This window comes from Zootoca vivipara, chromosome 13, assembly GCF_965207765.1.
Source record: "Zootoca vivipara chromosome 13, rZooViv2.hap1.1, whole genome shotgun sequence".
NCBI lineage: Eukaryota > Metazoa > Chordata > Lepidosauria > Squamata > Lacertidae > Zootoca > Zootoca vivipara.
In genome coordinates this window covers 2172143-2198627 of record NC_142596.1, presented here as the reverse complement: position 1 = coordinate 2198627, position 26485 = coordinate 2172143, and the positions used below count along the sequence as shown (strand labels likewise).

General features: G+C 44.3%; 1 protein-coding gene across 12 annotated transcripts in view; it reads left to right on the top strand.

Moving 5' to 3' along the window:
* THSD4 (thrombospondin type 1 domain containing 4) overlaps positions 1-26485 on the top strand; it is a 372415-nt gene that overhangs the window by 296080 nt on the left and 49850 nt on the right. For 10 of the 12 annotated variants that reach the window (XM_088657004.1, XM_088657003.1, XM_060282606.2 and 7 more), the window contains 6 exons: positions 4790-4994; positions 21510-21685; positions 22318-22414; positions 23185-23448; positions 23734-23863; positions 24906-25110. In XM_088657004.1, coding sequence (XP_088513130.1) covers positions 4790-4994; positions 21510-21685; positions 22318-22414; positions 23185-23448; positions 23734-23863; positions 24906-25110 — 1077 coding nt within the window. The remainder of the gene's footprint in view (positions 1-4789; positions 4995-21509; positions 21686-22317; positions 22415-23184; positions 23449-23733; positions 23864-24905; positions 25111-26485) is intronic. The other 2 variants (XM_060282609.2, XM_088657006.1) reach the window with 1 other exon arrangement.

Here is a 26485-nt window from a genome sequence, read left to right as displayed (position 1 = left end):
GACAAACAACACAGTCAAAAAGAGAAAGACGATAGAAGAAGTTGCAATGAGGTGGTGAAAATCACTTGTGAAGAAATATTGATATTGTCTGGTATATTATTAGAATATGTGTATGAATAACCAATGAAAAAATTAATAAAAAGCATTTAAAAAAAAGAAAGAAAAAGAAATGAATGGAGTAGAATAACACAATTACATAACATGTAACTTGTGTTACATAATTTCTCCACATGGACAGTAAGACGGATCCTGAGTTTTTGGGGGGAGATGGACTGCAGTGAATTGGAAAAGGTGTTGCATGCAAGGAGTATGGGCAGAATGGAAAGCAGTGCCTTCTTACACCTTTGATGGTGGCGCTAGGGATCTTTAGGAGAAGGACTGACAATAAAACTCTCAATATCATAATGCCATTGCAGTGGTAGCTTGGTTCTCAAACTTAATCTGTTCTGGGAGTCTGTTCGACTCTCCAAACCGTTCAAAAACCAAGGTGCAGCTTCAGATTGGCTGCAGGAGCTTCCTGCACTCAATCGGAAGCCGTGGAAGCTGTGTTGGATGTTTGGCTTCCGAAAAACATTCGCAAACCGGAACACTTACTTACGGGTTTGTGGTGTTTGGGAGCCAATTTGTTTGGGTGCTAAGCCGTTTGAGTACCAAGGTACAAATCAATGGTGCAACTGCACTTGGAATACTGTGTGCATTTCTGGTTGCCTCACCTCCAACAGGACAGGAAGGAGCTGGAGGAACTTCTCTCCATTAGGGATGTTTTCGTTTAGAGAAAAGGCTGGTGGGGGAAATCAAATAGACATGTATAAAAAATATGTATGGATTTGAGCAAGGGGATCAAGAAAAGTTTTCTCATAATACTAGAATTTAGGAACATCCAATGAAGCTGAATGTTGGAGGATTCAGGACAGATGAAGTGTTTTTTTCATGCAGTTCACAGTTAAACCTGCTCCTGCAGGAGGCAATGATGGCCACCAAACTGGATGGCTTTAAAAGACGACTGGGAAAATTCATGGAGGATAAGGCTAGTGGCTGCTATGGCAGGGGAAGTTCTGCTTGTGGGCTTTCCAGGGGGATTTAGCCACCAGGAGAGCAGAGAAATAGATAGGCTTTTGGCCTGAACCTGCAGCACTCCTCATATTTCATCATACCATTCTGTAGTAATGGAATGTACCACTTTAGATTGCAAATGGGGAGGTTGTGGGGCTAAAAAAATATTAAGAAAAATAAAAACTCTATCCAAACTGAAAGCCTAACTTAGATATTTTCTCATTGGTGTCCCACTCTTTGCCTGGAACTTTTGTACACAGGGAAGCAATGAAAATGACACCCCTCACCCATAGCTCAAATAGACTCCACTTTGAGCTATGCAAGTTGTAGGCCCAACCTGCGAGGGAATGGATGGCATTCAACTAAATTCTGCTCAGAGTAGATCCCTTGAAATTAATGACCAAGTGGGAGCCATTAATTTCAATAGGTCTACTCTGAGTGATGTCCTTCTTCTATTGTCTCAGCTTGCATTCTTTACCTCTTCCTGTTGTTTTGTTTTTATCCTTTCTTCTTCTAACCATCTGGTCACAATTTATCCTGATGAAGGATGGAACAAAACAGGTTGCCAGCATTGCTCCATCTCCCATTAATAACTCACCTTTCCTGTTGAGCTGCAAGACTGAAAATTTTCTCCATCCTTGCTGAACATTCCAAAGCTATGATCACCACTGAGCAGCTGCCTTTAAAACAAACAGAAACTGGGGGGAAAGTAACCTGCCAGAAAAATTGCTTTTTTCTTCACCCCTAAAATTAGTTTGGCCCAAGACCAATAATATTAAGTTTTGCACCAATTACTGGTGTCTGGTCCAATATGCCATAACTCATCAGTGTTATAAACATCTGCTTCCCTCTATTGGAAGGGGGAGACTCCTGGTAATCCAACAGAATACAGAAGTTCTCTGTATGCCAATGTCTGGCATAGCATGTCTGATTCCCCACCCCGCCCCGCCCCCCACCCCCAATGAAAGTTGAATTCAGAAGCTGATGGCAACTCTGGTAAATTATGCTGAGTAAAAATGGGTGAGCAACTCTAGGCTTGGGTCAAATCAGTTTGTAAATTAGTTAACCCATTTCCTCCAATCTTAATTCCATTGGGTTGCATGTCAATGTGCTACATCCCTGAAAGCCATTGGTGATGCTGAAACACAGTCTCCACTGAAGATCCTTGGAGCAAGAGGGTCCTTAGTATATGTGGGGTTTGCAGCCTTGTTTTGTCCCCAGATTTTGGGGCCCAGGTTGTCGTGGTGGTTGATAAACCACATATTCTTCTCTTGCATTCAAGGGCACCTTGCCCCAGCAACAGTGGGTGCCCAGGGCATACTGATGTCACATCACATGGTCATGTCAATGTATGGCTAAATAGAAGATCAGGGGGCGCTTCACTGAAAATTTGTGGGTGCCTGGAACCCCACAGCCCACATAGATGCCTGCTATGCTAGGAAGATGGTGGACTCTCCTTGGAGGTTTTTAAGCAGAGGTTGGATGGCCATCTTTCAGAGATTCTTCAGTTGTGAGTCCTGCATTGCAGGGGGCTTGGGCTAGATGACCCTTGGGGTCCCTAGATGACCCTTGGGGTCCCTAGATGACCCTTGGGATCCCTTCCAACTCTACAGTTCTATGATTCTATGTTTCCTTTCAGCCCTGAGTCCAAAGATCAAGGGGTCACTCCTCAGAATGAGGCATTTTATGTGAGGTAGCTGAGAGAGCATCTAAGAGGTGACATCATAGAAGTTGTTGAAATTATGCATGGCAAGGAGAAAGTAGGTAGAGAAAGTTTTTTTCTTTCCTGCCCATAACTCTAGAATCCATGGATGTCCAATGAAGCTAAGTGAAAAAGATGAAGATAAAGAAAGGACTGTTTCGTGTAGCACATAGTTAAACTATAGCACTTGATTAAGCCTGCCTTGGATGGCTTTAAAAGAGGGTTGGACAAATTAAAAGAGGAGAATGCTTTCAGTGGCTACTACGGTAGGCAGGGTGTCAAGCAGAGACAATGATGCTTTTAAATACCATTTTCTGGAAGCTGCAGGGGGGAGGGGCTCTTGTGCTTGAGTGCTGCTTGGGGGTTTCCCACAGTGCATCTGACTAGCTGCTGTGAGCACAGGATGCTGATCTAGATGGACCATTGACCTGATCCAGAAGGCTGTTCTTATGTTCTTATTTGGTGCCATTGCAGTTTGCAGCCATGACTAGAAAAGCTCTTTAAACGTAGAGAAAACATTTACCATTACCTGGTTCTTTAATTTCCCCCCCAAGTTTAAAAAGCATTTCTTACCACTTTAGCAACCCATGGTGTGGGCACTTTCCTGGTCACCAGGCTCAGAGTGCTCCACTTGGAGGAAAGACCCCTTGGCCATTCTGAGCATAGCTGCCAAGTTTTCCCTTTTCTCGCGAGGAAGCCTATTCAGCATAAGGGAAAATCCCTTTTAAAAAGGGATAACTTGGCAGCTATGATTCTGAGAGTGAGGCAGGGAGAGGGATGGTGAACAGCAGCAGGGTCTCCCTCTTTGCCCTCATTGAATAGATTTGACTCATAGCACAGTTTGGAGGTAGCTATTGACCAGTGGCAGAGGTGGTGCTGGAACACCCATCACAATGAGGGAAGCCTTCTTGGAGGACTAGGGCAATAATTACACTGAGTTTTCTAAGTCTGCCAACACCTCACATTGTACCCAGAATAAGCTACGCAAATATCAAGAGGCAATAAATTACGGTGAGAATATTCCCTTGTTCCATGTAGCCCCCTCACCTTCTGAAACTGGTCTATCCTCCCATCCCATCAGAGTTCTTTCCTTCCTGTTCATTCCCTCTTTTTGTTTCCTTGATTTTAAAAGTGTTTCCTCTTGATTTTAGGTAGTTTCACAACAAACAAAGGGGAAATGTTTTGAAAAAGTTAAATTTATTTTTCAAAACTTTTTATTTGTAATCATATGGCTTGAGGGAATAAATCACCCCAGCCTCAAGGTGTCTGAAAACAAATTAGTAGACTGTGTGTGTGTGTGAGAGAGAGAGAGAGAGAGAGAGAGATTGAGGGAGGGAGGGAGGGAGGGAGGGAGACTAAAATTGGTTAGTTTCTAATAGCCGAATTGGTCTGTTGTACTAAAATCCTCCTCCTCCTCCTTCATATTCTTATTTCAGAGTAACCCCATCAAACACAGTAGGGTTTGCTTCTGAGTGCATATGTGTAAGATTGGGAATTCAAGGTAACTATGGTGAAAACCTGAAGCAAGGTGATCTTCATCCCAGATTAATTAATCCAAAACACTTTTGTCTCTGGCTCCATCCATAATAATCTCTGGTTCTTCCCACCACCAATGTGTAGCCCTCAACAGATTACCCTCAAGAGAGTGCAGCCCTCCACAGAAAAAAGGATGCCCACCCCTACTCAAACCCATGTGGCCCTTTCAATAAGGAGGCATAAGAAGGGGCATAAGAAGCTGCCTTGTCCTCATCCAGACCTTTGCACTATCTAGCCCTGTGCTGCCTGGTCAGTCTGTTGTTCCTCAAGTTTCCTGCTCCAGTTCCACTACCTGCTCTCCATGAGTGGAGATCCTGGAAATTCTGCAAGCCAAGTATGTGTTCTTCCAGTGATCTATGAGAACTCCCTATTAGTTATGCTGCTTTTTTTAACAACAACAACAACAACAACAACAACAACACCCAATGCCAAGGCATTGCATAGAAGCTTTTCAGTTATCCTTGTAACTGATTTACACTTTTTGTCTCTTCTTGACAGAGCATTGGCTGTGATGACTATCTGGGCTCAGACAAAGTGGTCGACAAATGTGGGATATGCGGAGGGGACAACACAGCTTGTCAAGTGGTCTCAGGGGTCTTCAAGCACACTCTGACCAACCTTGGCTACCACAAGATAGTAGAAATCCCAGAGGGCGCCACAAAAATCAACATTACAGAAATGTCCAAGAGCAACAATTACTTAGGTAAGTCATGTCTCATTTAAACTAAAAACTTGATGTTAGGAGGTCAGAAGAGGGATCGATTGGGATAGACCAGCCTGGCTTTGTTCCATAGTTTCAGATGCATTCAGTCTTTAAGGCCATTTTCTTTTACACTCAAGTGTTGTGACATAAATACATACTAACCCATTGCCTACCGGGACCCAGGTTGCGCTGTGGTTAAACCACTGAGCCTAGGGCTTGCTGATCAGAAGGTCGGCGGTTCGAATCCCTGTGACGGGGTGAGCTCCCGTTGCTTGGTCCCAGCTCCTGCCAACCTAGCAGTTCGAAAGCACGTCAAAGTGCAAGTAGATAAATAGGAACCGCTACAGCGGGAAGGTAAACGGCGTTTCCATGTGCTGCTCTGGTTTGCCAGACGCGGCTTTGTCATGCTGGCCACATGACCTGGAAGCTATACGCCGGCTCCCTCGGCCAATAATGCGAGATGAGCGCGCAACCCCAGAGTCGGTCACGACTGGACCTAATGGTCAGGGGTCCCTTTACCTTTACCTTTAACCCATTGCCTACTGATATAAATTATATACAAAGACCATTTAAATTGCATACAATTTGTACACACAAATATATGTTCCCATATTTATCCACATTTGTATTTTGCATCTTACTTAGTGATAGTATGGCTGAAAACAGAAGCCTGGGCTCTCTATATCCATCTCCTGCAGCCCTGTGTGATGCCCTGGCTTTGATTTCATCTTATCTGCTTTGCATCTGAAATGCAGGTGTGGCCTCTCCAAGTCTCTCATCAACTGGTTGCAACTTGTGAAAACAGGAAAGACACTTGCCTTATGGTGTATGCAAAGTGTCTGGTAGCTGCTGGGTGGAACAGCAGTCATGGGAACCTTCCTTGTTGGGAGGGGGAAAGATTGATTTACTGCACCAAGAGGCATGACAGCCAGACCCTCAGCTTTAAAGTGAACCATCCGTGACAGGTTTTTAAAAGTATCCACCTTGGCACAGGCAAAGCCACAGGGACACTGGGGAATGTGTGAGGCCTGAGAAACCAGGGGCCCGATTGCCTTCTAAATCCGGCCCGTGGATGGTCCAGGAATCAGCATGTTTTTACATGAGTAGAATGTAAACTTGGTCCATTTTCAAATCTTAAATCATTTCATTTATCATCTTAAATCATTCTAACGCAATTTCCATTATCTCACAACCAATTCTAATCTACAAAACAACAAACATCAACTATCCTCAACCTAAAATTCATTAATTAATTAATCCAAATCTAAATTTATTTTCCCATCCATCTCTATTTCTTCCCTTAGCCTCACAATTTATACATTCAATTTCCATACATTCAAATATTATTTCTTCTATCATAATAACCTTTAACCACTTATATCTAATTCTACCCCCCTTCCCCTGGACTCCGGATCTCCCAGATGCATCAGCCAGCTCCATAAATCGTTCCAGTTTTGGACCATCTTACTCAATCAGAAAATAACCCATTGTTACTCCTCACCCTATTCCCACTCTTTCGCCACCTATCCACCACTCTCCCTTCTTTGTCCCTTGCTGCCCCCCCCAATTTTCTAACTGTAGCACAGTACCACCCAACTATTTTTCCACTTTTCAGCCCTATCTCAATTTTTATTCCACTTAAACTCTGGCCCCAGTATGGATCCTGCCCTCCCTCTCTCACTGGGAGGACATTATTCCATGCTGGTTCTTCTCTGAGGACTCCTTGAATCGAACATTAGTCTTGTTCCCCCTCTCTCACTAGGGGAACAATGTTCCATACATCTTCCTCCTCTTTTTAAAGTTCAATTATATTGTCCAGGACTGATGGATCTTCCTCCTCTTCTTTAGGGTCAATTACATTGACTGGTGCTTGTTCGTCTTGCTTCTCTTCATTCTCTATCAGAATTAATCCATTTTCACATTCCACACAGTTCTGGTTTATTTTGCCAATCTGTATATTATTCTGCCGCACTTCATTTTTAAAGTCCAAAAGCAATTCCAAAAGTTCCTTTTGAAAGTCCATAAAGTCTAAAGAGCCACATGATGTTGTGTCTACTAACATCCTGCTTGTCTCAAATTCCATGGGAACGGCACAGATTACAATGCAGGAAGTGGCGCAGTTCGTATTTCGAAACATCAGAAACAAAGTTTACGTCCGATCTGGTTACCAACTCTCATTTTTATTTCTTGTTCATATTTTAAAAATCTTATGTCCATTTCTGAAAAGAGCATTTGTCAAACTTCTTGTACGCAGCCTTATATTTTGCGCTCTTTCAAGAGCCTAACCCTAACCCTAACCTCCAAGAGGTAAACAAATTCCTTCCTATTGTGATGCCATAATGGCGGCTGGCTGATCCCTCCAGGGACCCGACTCCAGTTCCTGGGGGATTTTCCCCAGTCCAACTTAAAGATTTTACAGGGATTTTAATGTCTTTGTCCCTTCTCCCCTTTATCCTGCCTCAGGGGGAAGGTTTTAAGTCCAATCCTTGGAAGTTAATAAATCCCTGTCAAACTTTCCAGCTGCAGGCAAATTAACTGCATCACCATTCTCTCAATGGGGGAGATCAAATTCCTGTTTTAATCTCCTCCCGTGGCCAATTCCTATTAATATTTTTTTTTAAAAAAAAATTCCCTTACCCACGGTGTCCAATGACTTCAAATCCTTTGTTTTGTGAAAAATCCACCGCTCCTCCGCTGCTGGCTCAGAGCTTTGCTCTGTGAGGGTAGCGATTTGCTCAAAAATGGTGCCCGCGACTCTGTACTCCGCTCGCTCTCGGGGCTCTTAAAAGAGCTTACCGGGGAGCGGAGGAGTCACTTCTGGGCACAGCCGAGCTCTCACGTCCACAGAAAGCTCAATCTGGGTATTTTTTGGGGGGGTCGGGTCCGCGGCACTCTCACGACTCCCCCCTCCCTCACAGTGCCAGGAACCTCAGAGTTAGATGCTGGCGGTAGACTGGAAGTCTAGTGTTTGAAAAATCCTAACCTGCCTGAAGGGTGGAGCTTTATTATTATTATTGTTTGTTTAAACCTCAACAGTATTTGCCCTCTCCCCACAGCCACATGTCTAACATATTTTGCATGTGGTTCTCCGTATCTAGCAGCGATGGTTGATTAGACACCTGGGACAACACCATGGAGTCCATTCAATTAATGCTTCATTTGTTGTAAATGGGCCATAAAATTAACATACAGGAATGTATTTCCCCCAACGTTTAATTCATTCTCCTTGTCTGGCCAAATGATAGTTATTTAAAATCAAAGTGTATTTTCCAGAGCTGGAATTGAGATTTTGGCTCATCACTTTAAAGTAGTGTTCTAAATTCTGTTACAGGAAAGAATGCTTCTCAATATGTTTTTGGCACAATAGTTTGCTGTTTATGTTGCATCATGTTATGTACACAACAGTGCTGCATTTTATGGGTAGGATCAAGTTGTTGGGTTGCATCTCATAGCATCACTTAGATAATGGCAAGGTAGAATCTGTCAGCAAAAGAAGGAGGAAAGCAATGCTCAGTAGTTCCCTCTCCCCTAGATCAGTCACATTCTGCTAAATGTGACCCAGAGGGTTGCTTCAGAGCAACTTTGGGGAGCGGGGCTGCAGGAGGGAGGGAGAATTGCTGCAAATTGCTTACCTCTCCATTCTGAGAACAGAAATCTTACTGTCAGATGAGACCCCATTGGACTATGTTTACTCAAAAGTGAGCTCTATTGAATTCAGTGGGGCTGAGTCCCACATAAGTGTATTGAGAATTGAACCCTTAGAGCAGACCCACTGAAATCAGTTAGGCTGAAGTCCCATTGTTTTCAATAAGTATACTTTAAGCATGATTCAGGCCTCACCCACACTTCTGTTTGCTCTGTTGCTTCCCCTTAGGAAAACTCGTGGCTTAGCATGGAATTGGAACAAATGGCAATGGGGTTTTGTGTGAATTGCCATTGGTTCCATTTTAGTGCTAAAGAGCTCTGTATTCATCACATGCAGCACTGCTTCCATTCCACTACAGATTGTCTCCTGCCAAAAATTACACTGTCTCACTGCTTGCTCTGGTGAAATTATATAACTTGCCTAATTTACATCAGTGACTAAGTTATGTAAATTATATTACCATTGGATTATTCCACCCATATCAATTTCAGTGCAAAGGGAATGCAATACAAATAGAGAGGAAAAAACAGCATAATCAATTACAGTGGTACCTCGGTTTACAAACACAATTGGTTCCAGAAGTCTGCACTTAACCTGAAGCGTACTTAACCTGAAGCAAACTTTCCCATTGAAAGTAATGGAAAGTGGATTAATCCATTCCAGGTGGGTCCGTGGAGTACTTAAACTGAAGTGTACTTAACCTGAAGCAAACTTTCCCAATGAAAGTAATGGAAAGTGGATCAATCCGTTCCAGACGGGTCCGCAGAGTACTCAACCTGAAGCGTACTTAACCCAAAGCATGGGTGTAATTGGTTCTGGAAGTCCGTACTTAACCTGAAACGAACTTTCCCATTGAAAGTAATGGAAAGTGGATTAATCCATTCCAGGCGGGTCCGTGGAGTACTTAAACTGAAAGTACTCAAACCGAAGCGTACATAAACCGAGGTATGACTGTACGTATTGAAACCAACAACAACAGTTAATATTGATTGTATTTGCTGTATGGATTTCTAAACGTGGGACAAATAAGTAATTCCACTCTCATTTCATTTGAATTCTCCAGCATCTCTAGTTACCACTTCTACTACCATCACCCTACTGCAGCCAAAACAGAATTAGGCTGCCTCATGCCACAAACTGAGTATGGCTACGCCTTTCATGAATTTGGCAATAAGTACGGTGCAAACAAACTCCTACCTTCTGTGATGGCTTAGGAAGCAAAGTAGAGAAAAATGGAAGCATATAGAGATCAGGAAAACAAACACACATTAAGAAGGAATTGTACAGTCCACAATGAAATCAGGATTCAGTAACCTGTTGGAAGACTTTACCAGGGATGTGCTTTTCTGAAAAGCAAGAAACAATAGGTTCTTTGCCTCTTACTTTGGAGTAGGAGACTTTTTTCAGGTGCTTTTTAACACTGAGATTTGGACTGAAGCTCATTTTGTACATCATAAAGTCAGTAACTTTACTTAATTAGTTCTGCTAGAAATCTCTTGTTAGATCAGTGACCTTTCCCTGAAGACTTTACAATCTGCCTGGACCTGAGTCTAACCATTTGGTTACACTGAAGCAGAAGTCCCCAGGCGCTTATGTAGGGAAAGGGTGGGGAGGGGTATCACTCAGAAGGGTGGTGGAAATGGGTGATTGACTGACTGATAGCTGTTGGCGACTGTGAACGATTGGCAGACACTCTCCCGCTTGCCAACCATGCATTTGTCGGGAATAGCATCAGCTTTGATAGAGCCAGCCAGGCCATCAAGTTGCATTTAAAGAATGCAAAATAGGACTAGGAATAGAGAGAATGGCTGATTTATGTGCTTTGGTGTGACAGAAATATTGGCATAGGACTTCAGGGTCACTTTGGCCTTACAGTTCCCCTTGTGTAATCTTGCTGCTGCCATTACAAAGCCTCTCAGTGCTTTCCCCCCTAGGAAAATAGGTGCCGGTACTCACCATGAAGTTGTTACAGTAAGTGCCACACTTTTTACTGCATACCCCTGAAAAAAAGCACTGGTGCATCGCCACCTAAGAAGCAGCTAAGGCAAGAGATTGTCTGGCCTGTTTTCAAGAAGGAGAGGCTCAGTTTTGCAGAGTTGTTACAAGGTACAAGTTAAGGTTGTACTACCATCCCTGGGAATCCTGTTAAATTAATTTAAATTGTGAAAATATGTTAATATCTTTGGATTAGATCTGCAGTAAATCAGAATCCTAAGGAAACGTTTTGTCAACACATACAAAGGAGAAGGCATTATACTCAAAAGCAATCATGATTAATATGTGAGCTAACGCTAACTGTGCTGTGTCAAGAATTTCTTAGGAAAGGTTTGAAACTTTGTCACCTGCTGTTATGACACTTTGTGGATCACTATGATAAACAAGTTCATTTGAACATCCATTTACAATCATTGCCACCGCCACTCTTAGAATCAGTATTGCAGAGCTGGAAGGGACCATGAGGGTCATCTAGTCCAACCCCCTGCAATGCAGGAATCTTTTCCCCGATGTGGGGCTCAAACCAATGACCCTGAGATTAGGAGTATCATCCTTGAAATATTCCATTTGACATTGATGCTAGCTTCTTTTTAATGCCTGTTGGTTGAAACTTCAAGAAAGAAGATTCTACCTAAACATTAGGAAGAACTTCCTGACAGTAAGAGCTGTTCGGCAGTGAAATTTGCTACCAAGGAGTGTGGTGGAGTCTCCTTCTTTGGAGGTCTTTAAGCAGAGGCTTGACAGCCATATGTTAAGAATGCTTTGATGGTGTTTCCTGCTTGGCAGGGGGTTGGACTGGATGGCCCTTGTGGTCTCTTCCAACTCTATAATTCTATGATTCTATGAAACTTCTCAGTCAATCACTTTGTAGAGTGAAAAGAAGCCAGCAAGTGCAGCGAGGGTAGGTTAAAGCAAAGTATTGCGCTTCTCCCTGGTGAGAGGAGAAACCTTGCTTAACTGATTGGCTGGAAAACCTGAGTGAGTGTCAAAGATCTTTCACTGTTTCTTGGCAGCATCTAAACTGCTACTTACAGCCATTATGCATTTTGTGCAGCCAACTCATTATTTACATTGCAGCTCTGTGATGTATCAGCCCTTGGCTCCCCCCCTTTTTTTGTAAGAGGAGGAGAGGCTTTCATTGCAGATGTGTGCTATTATTTCGTTGACTAGCACGTAAAAGGGACTGTTGTTGTATCAGCTGGTGTTGGTTTCTTTGGAACCATTGGGTTGGAAATTTCCCTGCAGCTTTTGGAGGTGCTTTCCAGCATAAAGTGGAGAAAGAAAAGCAGGAGTGTTTAGGGAAATGGGGGCACAAAACAACTGATTGAGAAACACACCCTTATAGATCATTCAACAGAGACCATGTCTCCAACACTGACTGTATGTTGGGGATCAATATGGACTTAAGTTAGTCATGTTCATCAATTTCAGTGGGACTGCTCTGAATGGGACCAGCCTAGGATACAACTCAAAATCATAACCACTTGTATGCAGTGCATTTTTTTCTAGAAAAATAGGTGCTGAAACTCACCATGAAGTTGTTAGAGTAAATGCCACACTTTTTAATAACCACAAAGAAGTGTTGGTACTGAGTACCCCCTGAAAAATAGCATTGCTTGTATGTAGTCAGTACAGAAGGGGGAGAAATTTGATTCAGTTAACATTTAACAGAGTATCAACCTAATTCATACTTTCTGAAAATATGCACGAACGAAAACACACCCACCTTTAAACCTGAACTTCTCCATATTTTGCAATTCAGTTCTCAAGCCAAATAATGTGTACAAAAATGCATATCCTAGAGGGAAATGTGCCTGAAAATGCTTACATTAGTGTAAAGATAGCATTTAAAATGCATTAAATTAGGGGAAATGTTTTTACAAAATTGTGTGTTCAGTGCTGAATTTTCATGAGGACTTTAAAAAAAACTGATGCAAAAATGTGGAGAAATGAAGGTTGAAAATATGAGAATTTAAGAGAAACCAAAATAAACTGATTTGCCTGTCGCTTGTAGGTGACACCCCTCACCTGTTCCTGATGAAGTTCCTGATGTTATTTATATTCCATCCAAGCTGGTTTTTAAAAGATCAGATTTCTTCAAGTCCCTTCATTTCTCTTGTGACATTTGATAATGCAAGGCTATTTGTTGTTAGTTCTAACATGCCACGGCCTGAGCATCTGTTTCTAGCATAGAAAGTAGCAGTTTTATTACCCCCATCTGAGATTTCCATGCTTTATTACCACCAAGGGGAGGAGAACCTGGTTAGCGGGGTAGAAGTGGCAGGATCATTAGGTGGGAGTGACCATGCTCTTCTGGAGTTTATTATACAGCGGAAAGGAGCAACCAAGCATACTAAGACTCAAATTCTAGACTTTAAGAAAGCCGACTTCAGAAAACTTAGGGAAACGCTGGGTGAAATCCCATGGACAGAAATACTAAAAGGGAAGGGAGTTCATGATGGTTGGGAGTTTGTTAAAAGGGAGATATTAAAAGCACAACTTCAGGCAATACCATTGAGACGGAAACATGGAAGGTGCCTAAAGAAGCCAGGGTGGCTATCTAAAGAACTTTTAACTGAATTAAGATTTAAAAGGGATATGTACAAAAAATGGAAAAAGGGGGAACCACCAGAGAGGAATTCAAACAAATAGCCAGCACGTGTCCCAGCAGACTGGAGGAGGGCAAATGTTGTCCCTATTTTCAAAAAGGGGGAAAGAGAGGACCCAAACAACAACAACAAATCCGTTTATTGTGAGGACCATGCCTGTACACAAATATCAACACAACAATAATTAAAAATATTAAAATTCATTGCATACCATGTTTCTCATAAAATAAGACACCGTCTTATATTTATTTTACTCAAGAAAATAAGGTGTCTTATTATTTAAAAAAATTACCTCCTCTTCCTGTTGCGGCTAGGCGCCCGGAACTGGCTGCTGCGCTGCTGGGCGCTTTGTCGGCGCTTCAGCAGGGCCCGCTGCTGGGTCCCGCTGGGTCCGGGCTCCACGGGTCGGCGCTCGGAGCGGCGCGTGCTGTGGCTCTTGCTGCGTCCCGCCGTCAGGTCAACGCTCAGTGCGGCGCACACTGCTGGGCATTTTGGAGGGGCAGCAGCATCTGGTTCCGGGCGCTGAGAGGCATCTTCCTCTTCCATGGCGCCATCCAGACCTGCTCCCACCACTATGGCTTATTTTGGGGGTATCTTATATTTTTTTTCAACCCAGGAAAATCCTGCCATGGCTTATTTTCAAGGTGCGTCTTATTTTATGAGAAACACGGTACTATCCCAACAAAACCTCCATCCCACAAAACAGGAAGAGAAGGAAAACAAGCAACGAGTTAAACAGACGATGAAGGGGTCTTTCCTTTGTCATAATTACAAGCCTGGTAGATGAAGGGAACACTGTGGATGTAGCCTATCTTGATTTCAGCAAGGCCTTTGACAAGGTGCCCCATGATATTCTTGTAAAGAAGCTGGTAAAATGCGGGCTAGACAATGCTACCACTCAGTGGATTTGTAACTGGCTGACTGACCGAACCCAAAGGGTGCTCATCAATGGCTCCTCTTCATCCTGGAGAGAAGTGACTAGTGGGGTGCCACAAGGTTCTGTCTGGATTCCACATCCCTGTAACATAAGCAGGAAAAGGATGAGAGAGAAAAGTCACTTCTCTTGTCAGTATATTAAATGAAACCATGATATAGGTCCACAGGAGCCAGCTCCTAGGGCTGAGGTCCCTTCAGCCCCCACAATAAAATATTTGAGGGGGATGCCCTCCCAAAAAGTTGATGAGCATTGCCATTCAAGTGGTGAGTGCATGTTGTGCCTTGTGTTCGATTATGAGGGGCAAGGCTTACCTATCTCCCCCACCCATTTTTTAATTCAAGTTGGCACCCCTGTATAGGTCATAAACTCTGGATGGAGCACATATGATGTCAGATGATTGACAGATGGGTGTACCTGCCCACCTATCAAATGTCTGTAGAGAGGTGGCCACTAGACAAAAGTGACCCCTCACCTCAAGTCTAGAGCAGGTGCCACCAACCTTTTCAGGCCCAAATATGCATGTGGGGACCCATTTCTTTCTCTTTGACCATATATTTGCAGGGTGGCAGTGTACCTGTTGTAATACACCTTGGATTAGGCTGTGGCTCACAAGTGATCTAGAGCAAAAAGGCTCTGTGGCAGCAGAATGTCTTGGTCTGAAACTTCTACTCCATTCCTATGCAAACCAGGGACAATGAAACATTTGTTGTAATGAAGAAATAAGGGAGATGGACTCGCCATGGCTCTTCCTTCCTGATTTCAAAGTGAGATAGGAGGGCAATCTCTGGGAAGAATGGCGTGGCAGTGCTTGCCTGTGAATTCATATGCGAAACCCCTTTTTTGAGCATGCCCACTATGATGTGAAGCTTTTCCTTTCCCTTCACCAGAGAAATGTCTTCATCATCCTTTTGAGTTTTGTTAAGCTCTTCACCTGAATTGTGTAATAAGGCACAGAGACTGATTTCAGATCAAGGGAATTAAAAGGAAAACGAACAACACTGCAGCTAAAGTAATATTGCATGTTATGGATGAAGGCTTCAATTAAATAAATCCCTTTGTTAATGTAATGGCTTGATTACAGATTAAAAATAGAGCTGTGTTTAATTGTATTTGGCCATTTAGCTTCTCCTGACTGGTGCTGCTCTTTGGTCTTGACTCACCTCTGCTCTGTCTGGGTCATTTTCCTGGGATCCCCTCCAGATGAGTGAGCCAAGGTCTGCACATTTCCTTGATGCTGACCAATGGAGCATAATGGGACACAAGGACCATTATGCAAGTAACAGGAACTAAACTTCCTGTGTAACTGTCTCCTTCAGGCTAGCACTACAAGGAAAATGTCCTCGTCTTTCATTGGTTCAGTTCCTAGCCTCCAGGGCAGGAGAAAACAAGCTTTGTTCCCACTTCCATGTGACAGCCTTGAGATCCAGTTATCCCCAATAAGAAAGCTTCTGGTATTTTGGGGAGAGTTACCTTAAATATCTTTTCAACACATTATAAATCTTTTCCCCAAAGTCCTTAGCTACACTGCACGTCCACCACATATGGTAAAATGAACATTCTACTTCTTTATATTCCCAACAAAGATTTGACATTTATTTATACATTTTTGGTAATTTTCTTGTTGTACAGTACCATCTATATACCAATTTCATAAAATTCTCCCTCAAAGGTATAACATGCTGTGAATTTCAACCCACATTTCCACATCTTTCCCCATGATTCTGTTCTATGTTATTCCCCACATCCCTAGCCCAATGGATCATAGAAGATCCAAGAATTCTCAAAGTTTATGGACAGAGGCTCTGAGATACATCTGCAAGCTCCTTTGGTGCCCTTGGATTCAGCTCATTAGCCCCTGGGGATTTGAATTCATTTAAGTATCTAGGTGGTCCCTTACCACCTCTTTTTCTATTTTGGGCTGCTGCTCTTTCCTTACATCATTACCTGTTATCACCAGGTTGGCATCACTTTCCTTTTGGGTGAAGACAGAGGCAAAGTAGGTGTTGAGCAGTTTCGCTTTCTCTCTGTTACCCAATAGCATTGCTCCGTCTACTGCATGAAGAGGACCTGCCACTTGCTTGTTTTTCCTCTTGCTTCAAGCATAGCCAAATCAACCTTTTAAAATTGTTTTTAAACTTTGTTGCAAGTCTGAGTCCTAGCTCATTCTGAGCTTTGCCCTGCCTGCCTTTTCCTTGCAGCTGTTGGTTACTCGTATATATGCTTTCTTCGTGATTTCCTTTTCTTCCATTTCTTAGACATGCCCTTCTTACATCTCAGCTCATCTGTCAGCTCCTTATGCAGCCTCACTGGTTTCTTTAGATGCCTCCCACTTTTGTTTCTTATTGAAATTGGGCCTTCAATATTTCTCCTTTAGAATAGAATAGAATAATTTATTGGCCAAGTATCAACCATACTTGAAATTTTGCTTTGACTACATTGCAATATAGGGACCCAGGTGGCGCTGTGGTTAAACCACTGAGCCTAGGGCTTGCTGATCAGAAGGTTGGCGGTTCGAATCCCTGTGACGGGGTGAGCTCCCGTTGCTTGGTCCCAGCTCCTGCCAACCTAGCAGTTCGAAAGCACGTCAAAATGCAAGTAGATAAATAGGAACCGCTACAGCGGGAAGGTAAACGGCGTTTCCATGTGCTGCTCTGGTTTGCCAGAAGCGGCTTTGTCATGCTGGCCACATGACCTGGAAGCTATACGCCGGCTCCCTCGGCCAATAATGCGAGATGAGTGCGCAACCCCAGAGTCGGTCACGACTGGACCCAATGGTCAGGGGTCCCTTTACCTTTACCTTTACATTGCAATGTAAAGAAAAAAACGTACCTCATACAAACACTATTCCCCTCACAATACAACAGCACAGCAAAAAGACCCCCTACCACCAACTGGCCTCCCTTCTGCCCACAACTACAGATTCAACAATTTTATGGCACAAGGAAGAATGCTATCCCTGTGCCTAAACATTTTTGTATATAGAGTCCTGTACTGACGTCCGGATGGGAGTAAATCAAACAGGTGATGGCCAGGATACGAAGGGTCTACAGCAATTCTCTCTGCTCTCTTCCTGACTTGAGCAGCATAAATTGTCTCTATTGGAGGCAAACTAACAGCAATTACCCTCTCTGCAGTTATTACTGCTCCTTGGAGCCTCTTCTTGTCCAGCTTTGAGGCTGTACCATATCAGACAGTAATGGAATTACAGAGAACAGTTTCAATAGTACCTCTATAAAATTGGACCAGCAATTCTTGGGGCAGATTAAATTTCCTTAGTTGCTGCAAGAATACAATCTCTGGTGTACCTTTTAAATAATAATATTGATGTTATCTGACCAATTCCATTTTTGAGAGATCACAGAGCCCAAGAACTTAAAGGACTCTACCAGAAACTATCATCCTTCTTGGACTCCCTTCTCTATGAATATTTCTGACCATGGGATCTCACCCAGTATCTCCTTAAGATTTTTGAAATTGGCCTTCTTAAAGTCCAGAGTGCAGGTCTGGCTACACTCAGCTTTTCCTTGCCTCTGTATCATGAAACCCAGGAGAACTTGATCACTTCCTCCCAAGTTTCCAGGTACTTCCACTTTGTTGATCAGTTGCTCCCTGTTGGTGAGGACCAGGTCCAAGAAAGAAGATCCCCTTGTTGCTTTCCCCACCTTCTAGAAAATGAAATTGTCAGTGAGGCAAAGGAGGGATTTGTCAGACCTTAGAGGACCTTAGAGGAGATAATGCTGTTGTGTTGCAGTCCCTCAGACAGGGAGGCTTATTCAGGTGTGCCTTCAAGGCACCACATTCACCTGAGGCATAGTTGGAAGAAGAGCGTAGAGTAGGGGTCAGCAAGGTTTACCTTGCCTGGGCCAGTTCACTCTAGCGGAGATCCCTCTGTGGGCCGGATCGTGCACTTGCCTGTGATTTCCGGCACCTGCGTCTGCGCAGATGCAATTTCCGGTGTCTGCATTTGCACAAATGTGCTTTTCGGTGTCTGCATCTGCACAGATGTGAATTTCAGAGCCGCAGAAGTGAGTCCCTGTGCCGCACTATGCTGGTTTAGCGCAGCCAAGTGTGCGACTTGGTTCGGGGGCGACTTGTGGACCAGTTAAATGACCCCTGTGGGCTGCTTGTGGCCCATGGGCCTTAGGTTGACAACAGTTTGGTGGAATAGAAAAGGCTGGCAGCAATGGGTTGTTGGGGATCCAAGGCTTCTTTTAATCTAAGTTTGTGAAGAAATTTGCTACTGCAGAATAACCCCTAAAAGTTCATTCCCGCCTTTTGCTCAGGAGAACTTCATTTCCATATTGTCTCCCAACATTTTGACAGCACATTTGGTGGTGCTTTAATCACAGTATAGCACTGGCGACCCTAATGTAGGTTGATCATCAAGCTGGAGTTTGACAAGACCAACTAGCTTCCAAGCACCAATCCAAGCTTTGTGCAATGTTCACCACTAGGTCTTTGCCAGCATTTTTCCTATTTATTTCTATGCTTTTGATTTAAGAAAAGAACCAGAGAACTACATTAGGAATCATCAAATAAAACTACATTTACACTTTTAATAGATGTATTCCATATTAAAAATTAGTTTAAGTCTAGGCCAAGTGAAAGCTTGCCAAAGAGCTCTGTAGCACAGGTGTTCTAATTAAATTGCCGACTGTGAGTTATTGATGCAGACAGTTTAGAGTTTCCACCCTGTCCTTTTAACAAGAGGTGGACCTTGAATCCTGAAAAGAAAGGAATGCAAGTGGTGGAATCCTTCCATGTTAATCATGCACACTTCTCCCCATGTCAGGAGGGAGGTTCTCATATCTTCTCCATGTTGACAGAACATGTGAGTGGGGATGTGGAGCCATGCAGATTGACCATAGCACTTTGTACTGGGAACTTATCCCTGTGCTAGCCCTATGCAACAGAATCCCTTCCCTGCCATCTGCACATTTAGCTAGTGCAGGGAAGAGCTCTATACAAGGAAGGATTCTGGCTCAATATGAAGGGTCCCTCTTCGTATGGATGGACTTTATGTGCATACATCAGCATACACATAGAGTACATTCTCATGCCAGCGGGACCCAATGATGGCAAGGAAACATTTCCATTCCATTGTGCTAAAGGAAAGAAGAGGAAAAGGTCTTGACTGTTTGTGAACACCATCAAATAAAATATTTCAAAGGAATAAAATATTTCAAAGGAATAATCCCCAAGTAGAGGGGCTGATGGGAGTTTGAGTCCAACAATATCGGTGTGTGTGTGTGTGTGTGTGTGTGTGTGTGTGTGTGTGTGTGTGTGTAGGCTCTCCACTGCTAATTCAAAGGGTAGATAAACTCCTTCAGTAGCACCTTAAAGACCAACTAAGTTTATATTTTGGTATGAACTTTCGTGTGCATGTTGGTCTTTAAGGTGCTACTTAGTTGGTCTTTAAGGTGCTACTGAAGGAATTTTTTTATTTTGCTTCGACTCAGACCAACACGGCTACCTGCCTGTAACTAGAATCAAAGGGTAGATGTTCCTCATTTGTGCCAGGCTCACCCCTGTGGAGGAGCTCCTTCCCAGTAATGGAACAGAACTTTGGAAAGAACCTTCAGCCCAGGGGGTAGGTTGAATTAAGTGTCAGCAAGAAGGAAGTACAGTGGTACCTCGGGTTAAGAACTCAATTCGTTCCGGAGGTCCGTTCTTAACCTGAGGTACCACTTTAGCTAATGGGGCCTCCTGCTGCCACCACGCTGCTGACACACGATTTCTGTTCTTATCCTAAGGTAAAGTTCTTAACCCGAGGTACTATTTCTGGGTTAACAGTCTGTAACCTGAAACGTCTGTAACCCGAGGTACCACTGTACATACGAAGAAAACCCAGTTCAAATGGAAAGTGACTGGCAAGGTGTCAGAACCAGAACCAACAGATCACAGGGGAAATGGATACATCACTAATGTCGCTAAGCAGATATATCTTAGGAGGAATGATCCTGCTGTGGACAAATACCTCCTCGGTTGTGGCTTAAACTCCATCTGGCCTGGTAAACACCAGCTTATAATTGGAGTGAACATAGGAAGAGCCTTGCTGGATCTGACCAAAGGTCTATCTAGTTCAGGATCCAGGTCTCACAATGGCCAACTAGATGCCTTGGGGAAGTCCACCAGAATGATATAAGTGCAGCAGCACTCCCAAGCATACTGCCTCTCATCTTGGTGAGAATATGTGACCAACTTGCATTTGTTTCAGTTTTCACTCTGGTTAATTTTAACTGGTTTTAGGATGCATTTCAATTGTACACATTAGGAACTATTGTATTAAGCAGCATATAAATAAGTAAAAATAAAAAATCTTTACCAGTAGCCATTGATAGCCTTATTGCCCATAAATTTCCCTGTTCCAAGTCAGTAGCCAACACACCTTCTTGTGGAGGCAAGAAGTTTAACTATGCACTGTGTGAAGGAATCATTGGGGGGGGGGAACCCATCTATTAAAGTTCACCTTCATTGGGTGATCTCATTAGGTTCTAGTAGTATGAAAGAGGGATAAAACCTCTATCAATCCACTTCCTTCACACTGTATACAACCTCATAGACCCATATCATGTTCCCATTCACGTTTTTTCTATATTAGAAAGGCCTCCGTGTTATCCCTCTGGCGGTGGGTATTCTGTTGCCACTTCTGGGTGTGGTGTTGCAATGAAGGCAGGATTCTGAGTGATGCAGGGCATTCTGGAAAGAAGCGATTGGTACCTGAGAATTTCCTAAAGTAGTGATGGGTAGCCTGTGGCCCTCCAGATGTTGTTGAACTTCAATTCCCATCAGCCCCTGCCAATATGATCAGTGGATGGGAGTGATGGAAGTTGTAGTTCAAAACATCTGGGACACCACAGGTTCCCCATTCTTGCCATAAAGGAAACAGTTCCAAGAGCTCATGGTGAGTGATACAGAGTCACTGGAAGCAATTCTTCCTCTTCTTTTTTGGTGAGATTTTCAAAAAGAATTATTTTCTCCTGTTACTGCTTCCAGAGCTCACCTAGAGATGTGTTCTAGACACCCAGAAACACAGGAAGCTGCCATATACCAAGTACTGTACAACCCTTGCTCTGTCTAGCTCAGTATTGTTGACATTGACTGGCAGCGGGTCTCCAGGATTTCCTGCAGGAATCATTCCCAGCCTCACCTGGAGTCTGGAGATACACTTTGCAGATACAGCACATGTTCTGCCACCAAACAGTTTACGGAATTTGTGCTCAGGTTTTATTGATGTAGATATTGCTGTGTCAATATGAACATTTATATATCATAAATACATATTTATATAACTTAACACATGCTATCTCCCCCCTTGTTTTTTACAGCACTGCGGAGTCGATCAGGGCGGTCTATTATCAATGGGAACTGGGCAATTGATCGACCTGGGCGATATGAGGGAGGAGGAACAATGTTCACCTACAAACGCCCCAATGAAATCTCAAGTACTGCAGGGGAATCCTTTCTAGCAGATGGCCCAACAAATGAAATCTTGGATGTCTATGTAAGCTGCAAATATTAGGCATAATAATACCACTTCAGTTAACTACAAGTACATTTTGTTCTCTCTCTCTCTAACCTAGAAGACCCACCCTTGATAGTTATTAGTATGCAAACCACTGAATTTTTGGGGAAAACACTGCTTTGCAGTCCCCAACTGTGGAACTCCATCCCCTTGGAACTGTAGGTGCCTGGGTTTGCCTTGACATATTTGTTCAGCCTGGTGTGGGGTAGAAATCAATTGTCTTAGTCAAGGTTTTAGTACTGTTGTTACAACAGACTGCTGCTATGTTCATCAAAATGTTTCTCTGTTATTGTTGTGTTAATAATTGAACAATATCTTTTATTGCAGATTGTGTTCTCTTTCATATAATGGTTTGTAAATGGCTTAAGTATCTATTGTGATGAGGGGTGGTTTAAAAATTGAAAAGAAGGTTGGCTTTCATTTCCATCTCAGCTACAGAAGAATTCAGGGGTCCCAATGCTCACTTTTTATTTGAGGCAAGAACTACAAGCCCCCAAGTCTCCTATCTCTGAATCTGGGGTCTGATCAATGTCTCTAGTTGATATGTTTGCTGTGGAGAAGCTTAAGCCCCCTATCTGCCCAGACACTCATTTGATTCCTTTCTGCCTTAGATGATTCATCAGCAGCCCAACCCAGGTATACATTATGAGTACATCATTCCAGGGCCCAATGTCATCAGCCCTCAGGTGCCTCTTCATCGACGGCCAGGTAAGATGACTGTTTTATTCTGAAAGAGTTACCTGACATACCATAGGCGCCATCTTTATGGGGTCGAACAATATTGTAGGCAGAGGGCCAAGCCCCTTCCCACCATGTTGAGGGGCCTCCTCCCAAAGATGTGCGCTTGGCACCTCATGCATATGATAGCATGCATGATGTCATGATGTTACATTGTGTGCGCACACAACTGGTCCCCTGCAATTTGGGGCACAAGTCAGCACCTCTGAACCAAACTGTATTACAGGGAGTTGGACTAGATGGCCCTTAGGGTCTCTTCCAACTCTCTATGATTCTACAAAACTCTGTAAGCTTAGATATATCTAGTTAAGATCATGCTCTTTCGTTGCAAAAATAGTTGCTGAAGTTCATTGATTTCAATGGGTTCATACTGAGTATGACTCTATTAGGTATGACCCATTATTCAGGCCTTCATTGGAACACCCCTCAAATCTCCAAATGCATGAACAGAGAGATCCCCACTGGCAAACAGCCTTTATATCCCCCCAATGCAATGATCTTCTAATTAATTAATTAATTGTGATACCAGTAAGAGAGCTCATCAGTTTTCTGCTTTGTGACAAATGAGGTGCCTTGTTCCAAAAGAACCATACAGCCTTTGTATATATGAAGAAATGTTGTGTTTTCCTATTAAAACTCTCTTCTGGACTTGCATAAACATCCCAGCTTGTCACGGGGATTTTGCCTTACTACATTTGGAATGGCTCGTGGTTGAAAGGAATGACTACTATTTTAAGCAGTTATTGTCTCCATTCCCCCAGGGGAGCCATTCAATGGCCAGTTGGATGTGACAGAGACAGTGAATTATGAGGAGAAGGATTTGCATGGGGAGACAGGCACTCACATGGGGCAGCCTGTGGGGACCTTTCCGGTGATCCAGCCAGGAAGGTTTCCCTCTCATCAGCCAGACAACCAGGTGCCTGCTGCTCAGCCAGCAAGACGCAGCCGAGAGCACAACTGGAAGCAAGTTGGAATGACTGAATGCTCCGCCACGTGTGGGAAAGGTAGGCAGGCGGTCTGGAGTGTGTGGACAGTTGACACATATATTCTACCCTGGGGGATCCTGGTCTGCCAAAGGCAAAATGTGGAGTACGGGAAGAACTTAGTAACTGTGTTGTCTTTTTCTCTAACCAAGGGAATAAATCGTAAAATTGTAGAGTTGAATGGGACCGGAAGGGTCATCTCATCTAGTCCAGGGCAATACAGGAATCTTTCACCCAGCATACGACCCTGAGATTCCCCCCCCCCCCCACTGCTTCTTACTTTTCCTTCCTTGCTTTTCACCCCAGGCTCACAGTATCCCATCTTCAGCTGCGTCAACCGAAATAGCCACGAGGAGGTGTCTGAGAGTTACTGTGACACCAGCACCAAGCCCACCCCGGAAGAGGAAGCCTGCAACACCTTCCCGTGCCCAGCCTTGTAAGAGGATGATGCTTATTACTTGTACGGTTAAATCAGGGTTGGTATTACTCTGCTTTCCTTTGGACCACATCAGCAAGGCTGAGAGACTAGTCGCCTGGCCAGTCCAGGACCTCCGTACCCACTGACCAGGCTTTCGCCCCGGGGAGGTCACTTTGGTGCAGTCATTTGACTTCACCCCCTGTGGTGCGCTCCGTTATCTCTCCAGACAATGAAACAATCAAGAATATTATTTATTTAATAAAATTTATGCAGCAATTGATTTTAAATCAGTTTACGAAAAAGGTAGGACAATAACATTATCACTTAGAAAACCAACAAGAATAATTTAAGTCCATATTAAGACTTTCTTAACACCTGAGTAGGTTTGTCTAAGCAAAATTGTTTTTAGCAGGCTCTGAAGAGAGTACTGCAAAGGCACCTGCTTGATGTCAATAGGCAGGGCATTCCCAAGTGTAGGTGTTGGCCGCAGTTCTTACAAATGTAACACCTATAACAGTGCCCATTCCACCAGTCAAATATAATATATGCTACTTCACTCCCTGTACATTGATTTGGGCCACATCCGCACATACATTTAAAACACAGTGTGGCACAAGCAAATTTTTATTCTGAAAGTGTGGCCCAGAGAAAAATGTTGGAGAAACATTGGGCTAGAACAATGGCTGAACTCAAACACTTTTTCTGTCCAGCACGTAGATAGATGGGGTGCTAAACTTTTTTCCCAGCATGAGGGCCACATTCCCTTCTGGGGGCCACATCCTAGTGGTGAGTGGGGCCAAAGGTAAAAGTGGGTGGGGCAATGAAGGCAAATATTGTCTTTGTACAGTGGGCTAGGTTCTACCCACACGCAAGCCCCTCATATCCCAAGGAGGGTGTGAAGCAAGGCCAGTGGAGGGTGGAGCTGGGGAAGGCATGGCCTGGGGAGAGTCGCAAGGACCAGACAGAGAGGTATAGAGGGCCCCATTTCCCTACCAAGGCTCCCCACCCCGAAAGAGATATTGAATGACCCACATCTCTTCTTCCTTCCTGCATTTCTTAGCTGGGATATAGGGGAGTGGTCGGAATGCAGCAAGACCTGTGGCCTCGGGATGCAGCACCGCCAAGTCCTGTGCCGGCAGATCTATGCCAACCGCACCCTGACGGTCCAGTCACACCACTGCCACCATCTGGAGAAACCAGAGACCACAAGTACGTGCCAGCTGAAGATCTGCAGCGAATGGCAAATTCGGACAGAATGGACATCGGTAAACAGGAATGATTCACAGCACACAACACGCCCAACAGGCTTACCTTTCAGGAGCAGTGGCTGCAGCTGACATTGCACCAGCCCTGATCCTGCAACACTGGGGAACATCCAGTGTTCTCACTCCATTTGTGGAAGGGCTCCTTTCACAACTCTCCTTCCTCAATCAGAACGTCCTTCCATTCATGGAACCGAAACACTGGATGTCACCCGTAATGTGGAAGTTGTCCAAATGTTTTACCAAAGGGCAGGTAGAAGAGGCTAGCAGGAAAGCCGCAGCTGTGAGCTTGGGGAACATGGATGCCCTTTAAGGGGAAAAGTATATAACTGAAAGCAGTGGATAGCTTTTTCTCAACCTGAGGGCCACATTGCACACCCTTCTCTGCCCTCCATCCAGGAAAACAAGAAGCATTAAGAGAGTTCAGGGACATATTGGAGCCTGGCAGAAACCCTCCTGGAAGCTGCAAAGCAAGGCCAGGGAAGAGTCCAAAGGGTTAAATAGAAAGGTTTGGGGGGGCTGCCTTTGGCCCTCTGGCCTAGGCTTCCCCACCCCTGCCTTCAGCCTGATCCATCAGGGCACCTGCTCCTTGCTGAGACCATTGGAAATGCTGATGGTGAGTGTCACAGTGGCCGGAGTGGACTACTTCAGAGTAACGACGCTACGCAGCTCTGCATTTTATTCTTTTATTGGTGCTGCGTATTTACAGTGCTCAAGTCATTGCTATTTACACGGAGCGATGTTGTCAGTCGGTTTCAGAACCTCCTAATGGCTTTTGGCGCGTCTTTCTCCAACACAAAAGCTTTGGCAGACCCATCCTCTTGCCCCTCCTCTTCCTGCGTAATTCTGGAGTTGGGGGGATGGGTCTTCCCCCCTTACTTGCCCCTTCCTGTCCCACCTGGGACCCTGGCTCCTCTACCTTGCCTGAGCCTCGGACACGACTTCCTGCTTCCCCACTGGAATCGGAACTCTCCCTGCTTTCCCCTTTGCTCGGGGACGGGCTTGAACTCAGGAGGGGAGGGACTTCGCGATATCCCCTGTCCCTCACATCCACCCCCCTCCCAAGCTCTCCTTCACCCCTCCCCAGGCCCCCCCCATGTGTCGGTGACGACTGGAAGCCTAAAAACTCGGTGCTCTCCGAGCCCGTTGGTGTGAACACCTCCCCCCAGTCCTGCGAGCCCCCCCCTTCCGCCTGGGAGGACGGGAATCCCAAAAAGTCCGTGGCGTCAGAGCTGGTGGGGGTAAAAATGTTTTGCCAATCTGCTCCTTCCTCTGACTGGGTGGATCTTGGCGACACCCATACCTCATCCTCTGGTTCCTCAAACTCCGCTTCCCAGCGCCATGGTGAGCTGTTCTCCCGTGCCTCCTCCTCCTCCCC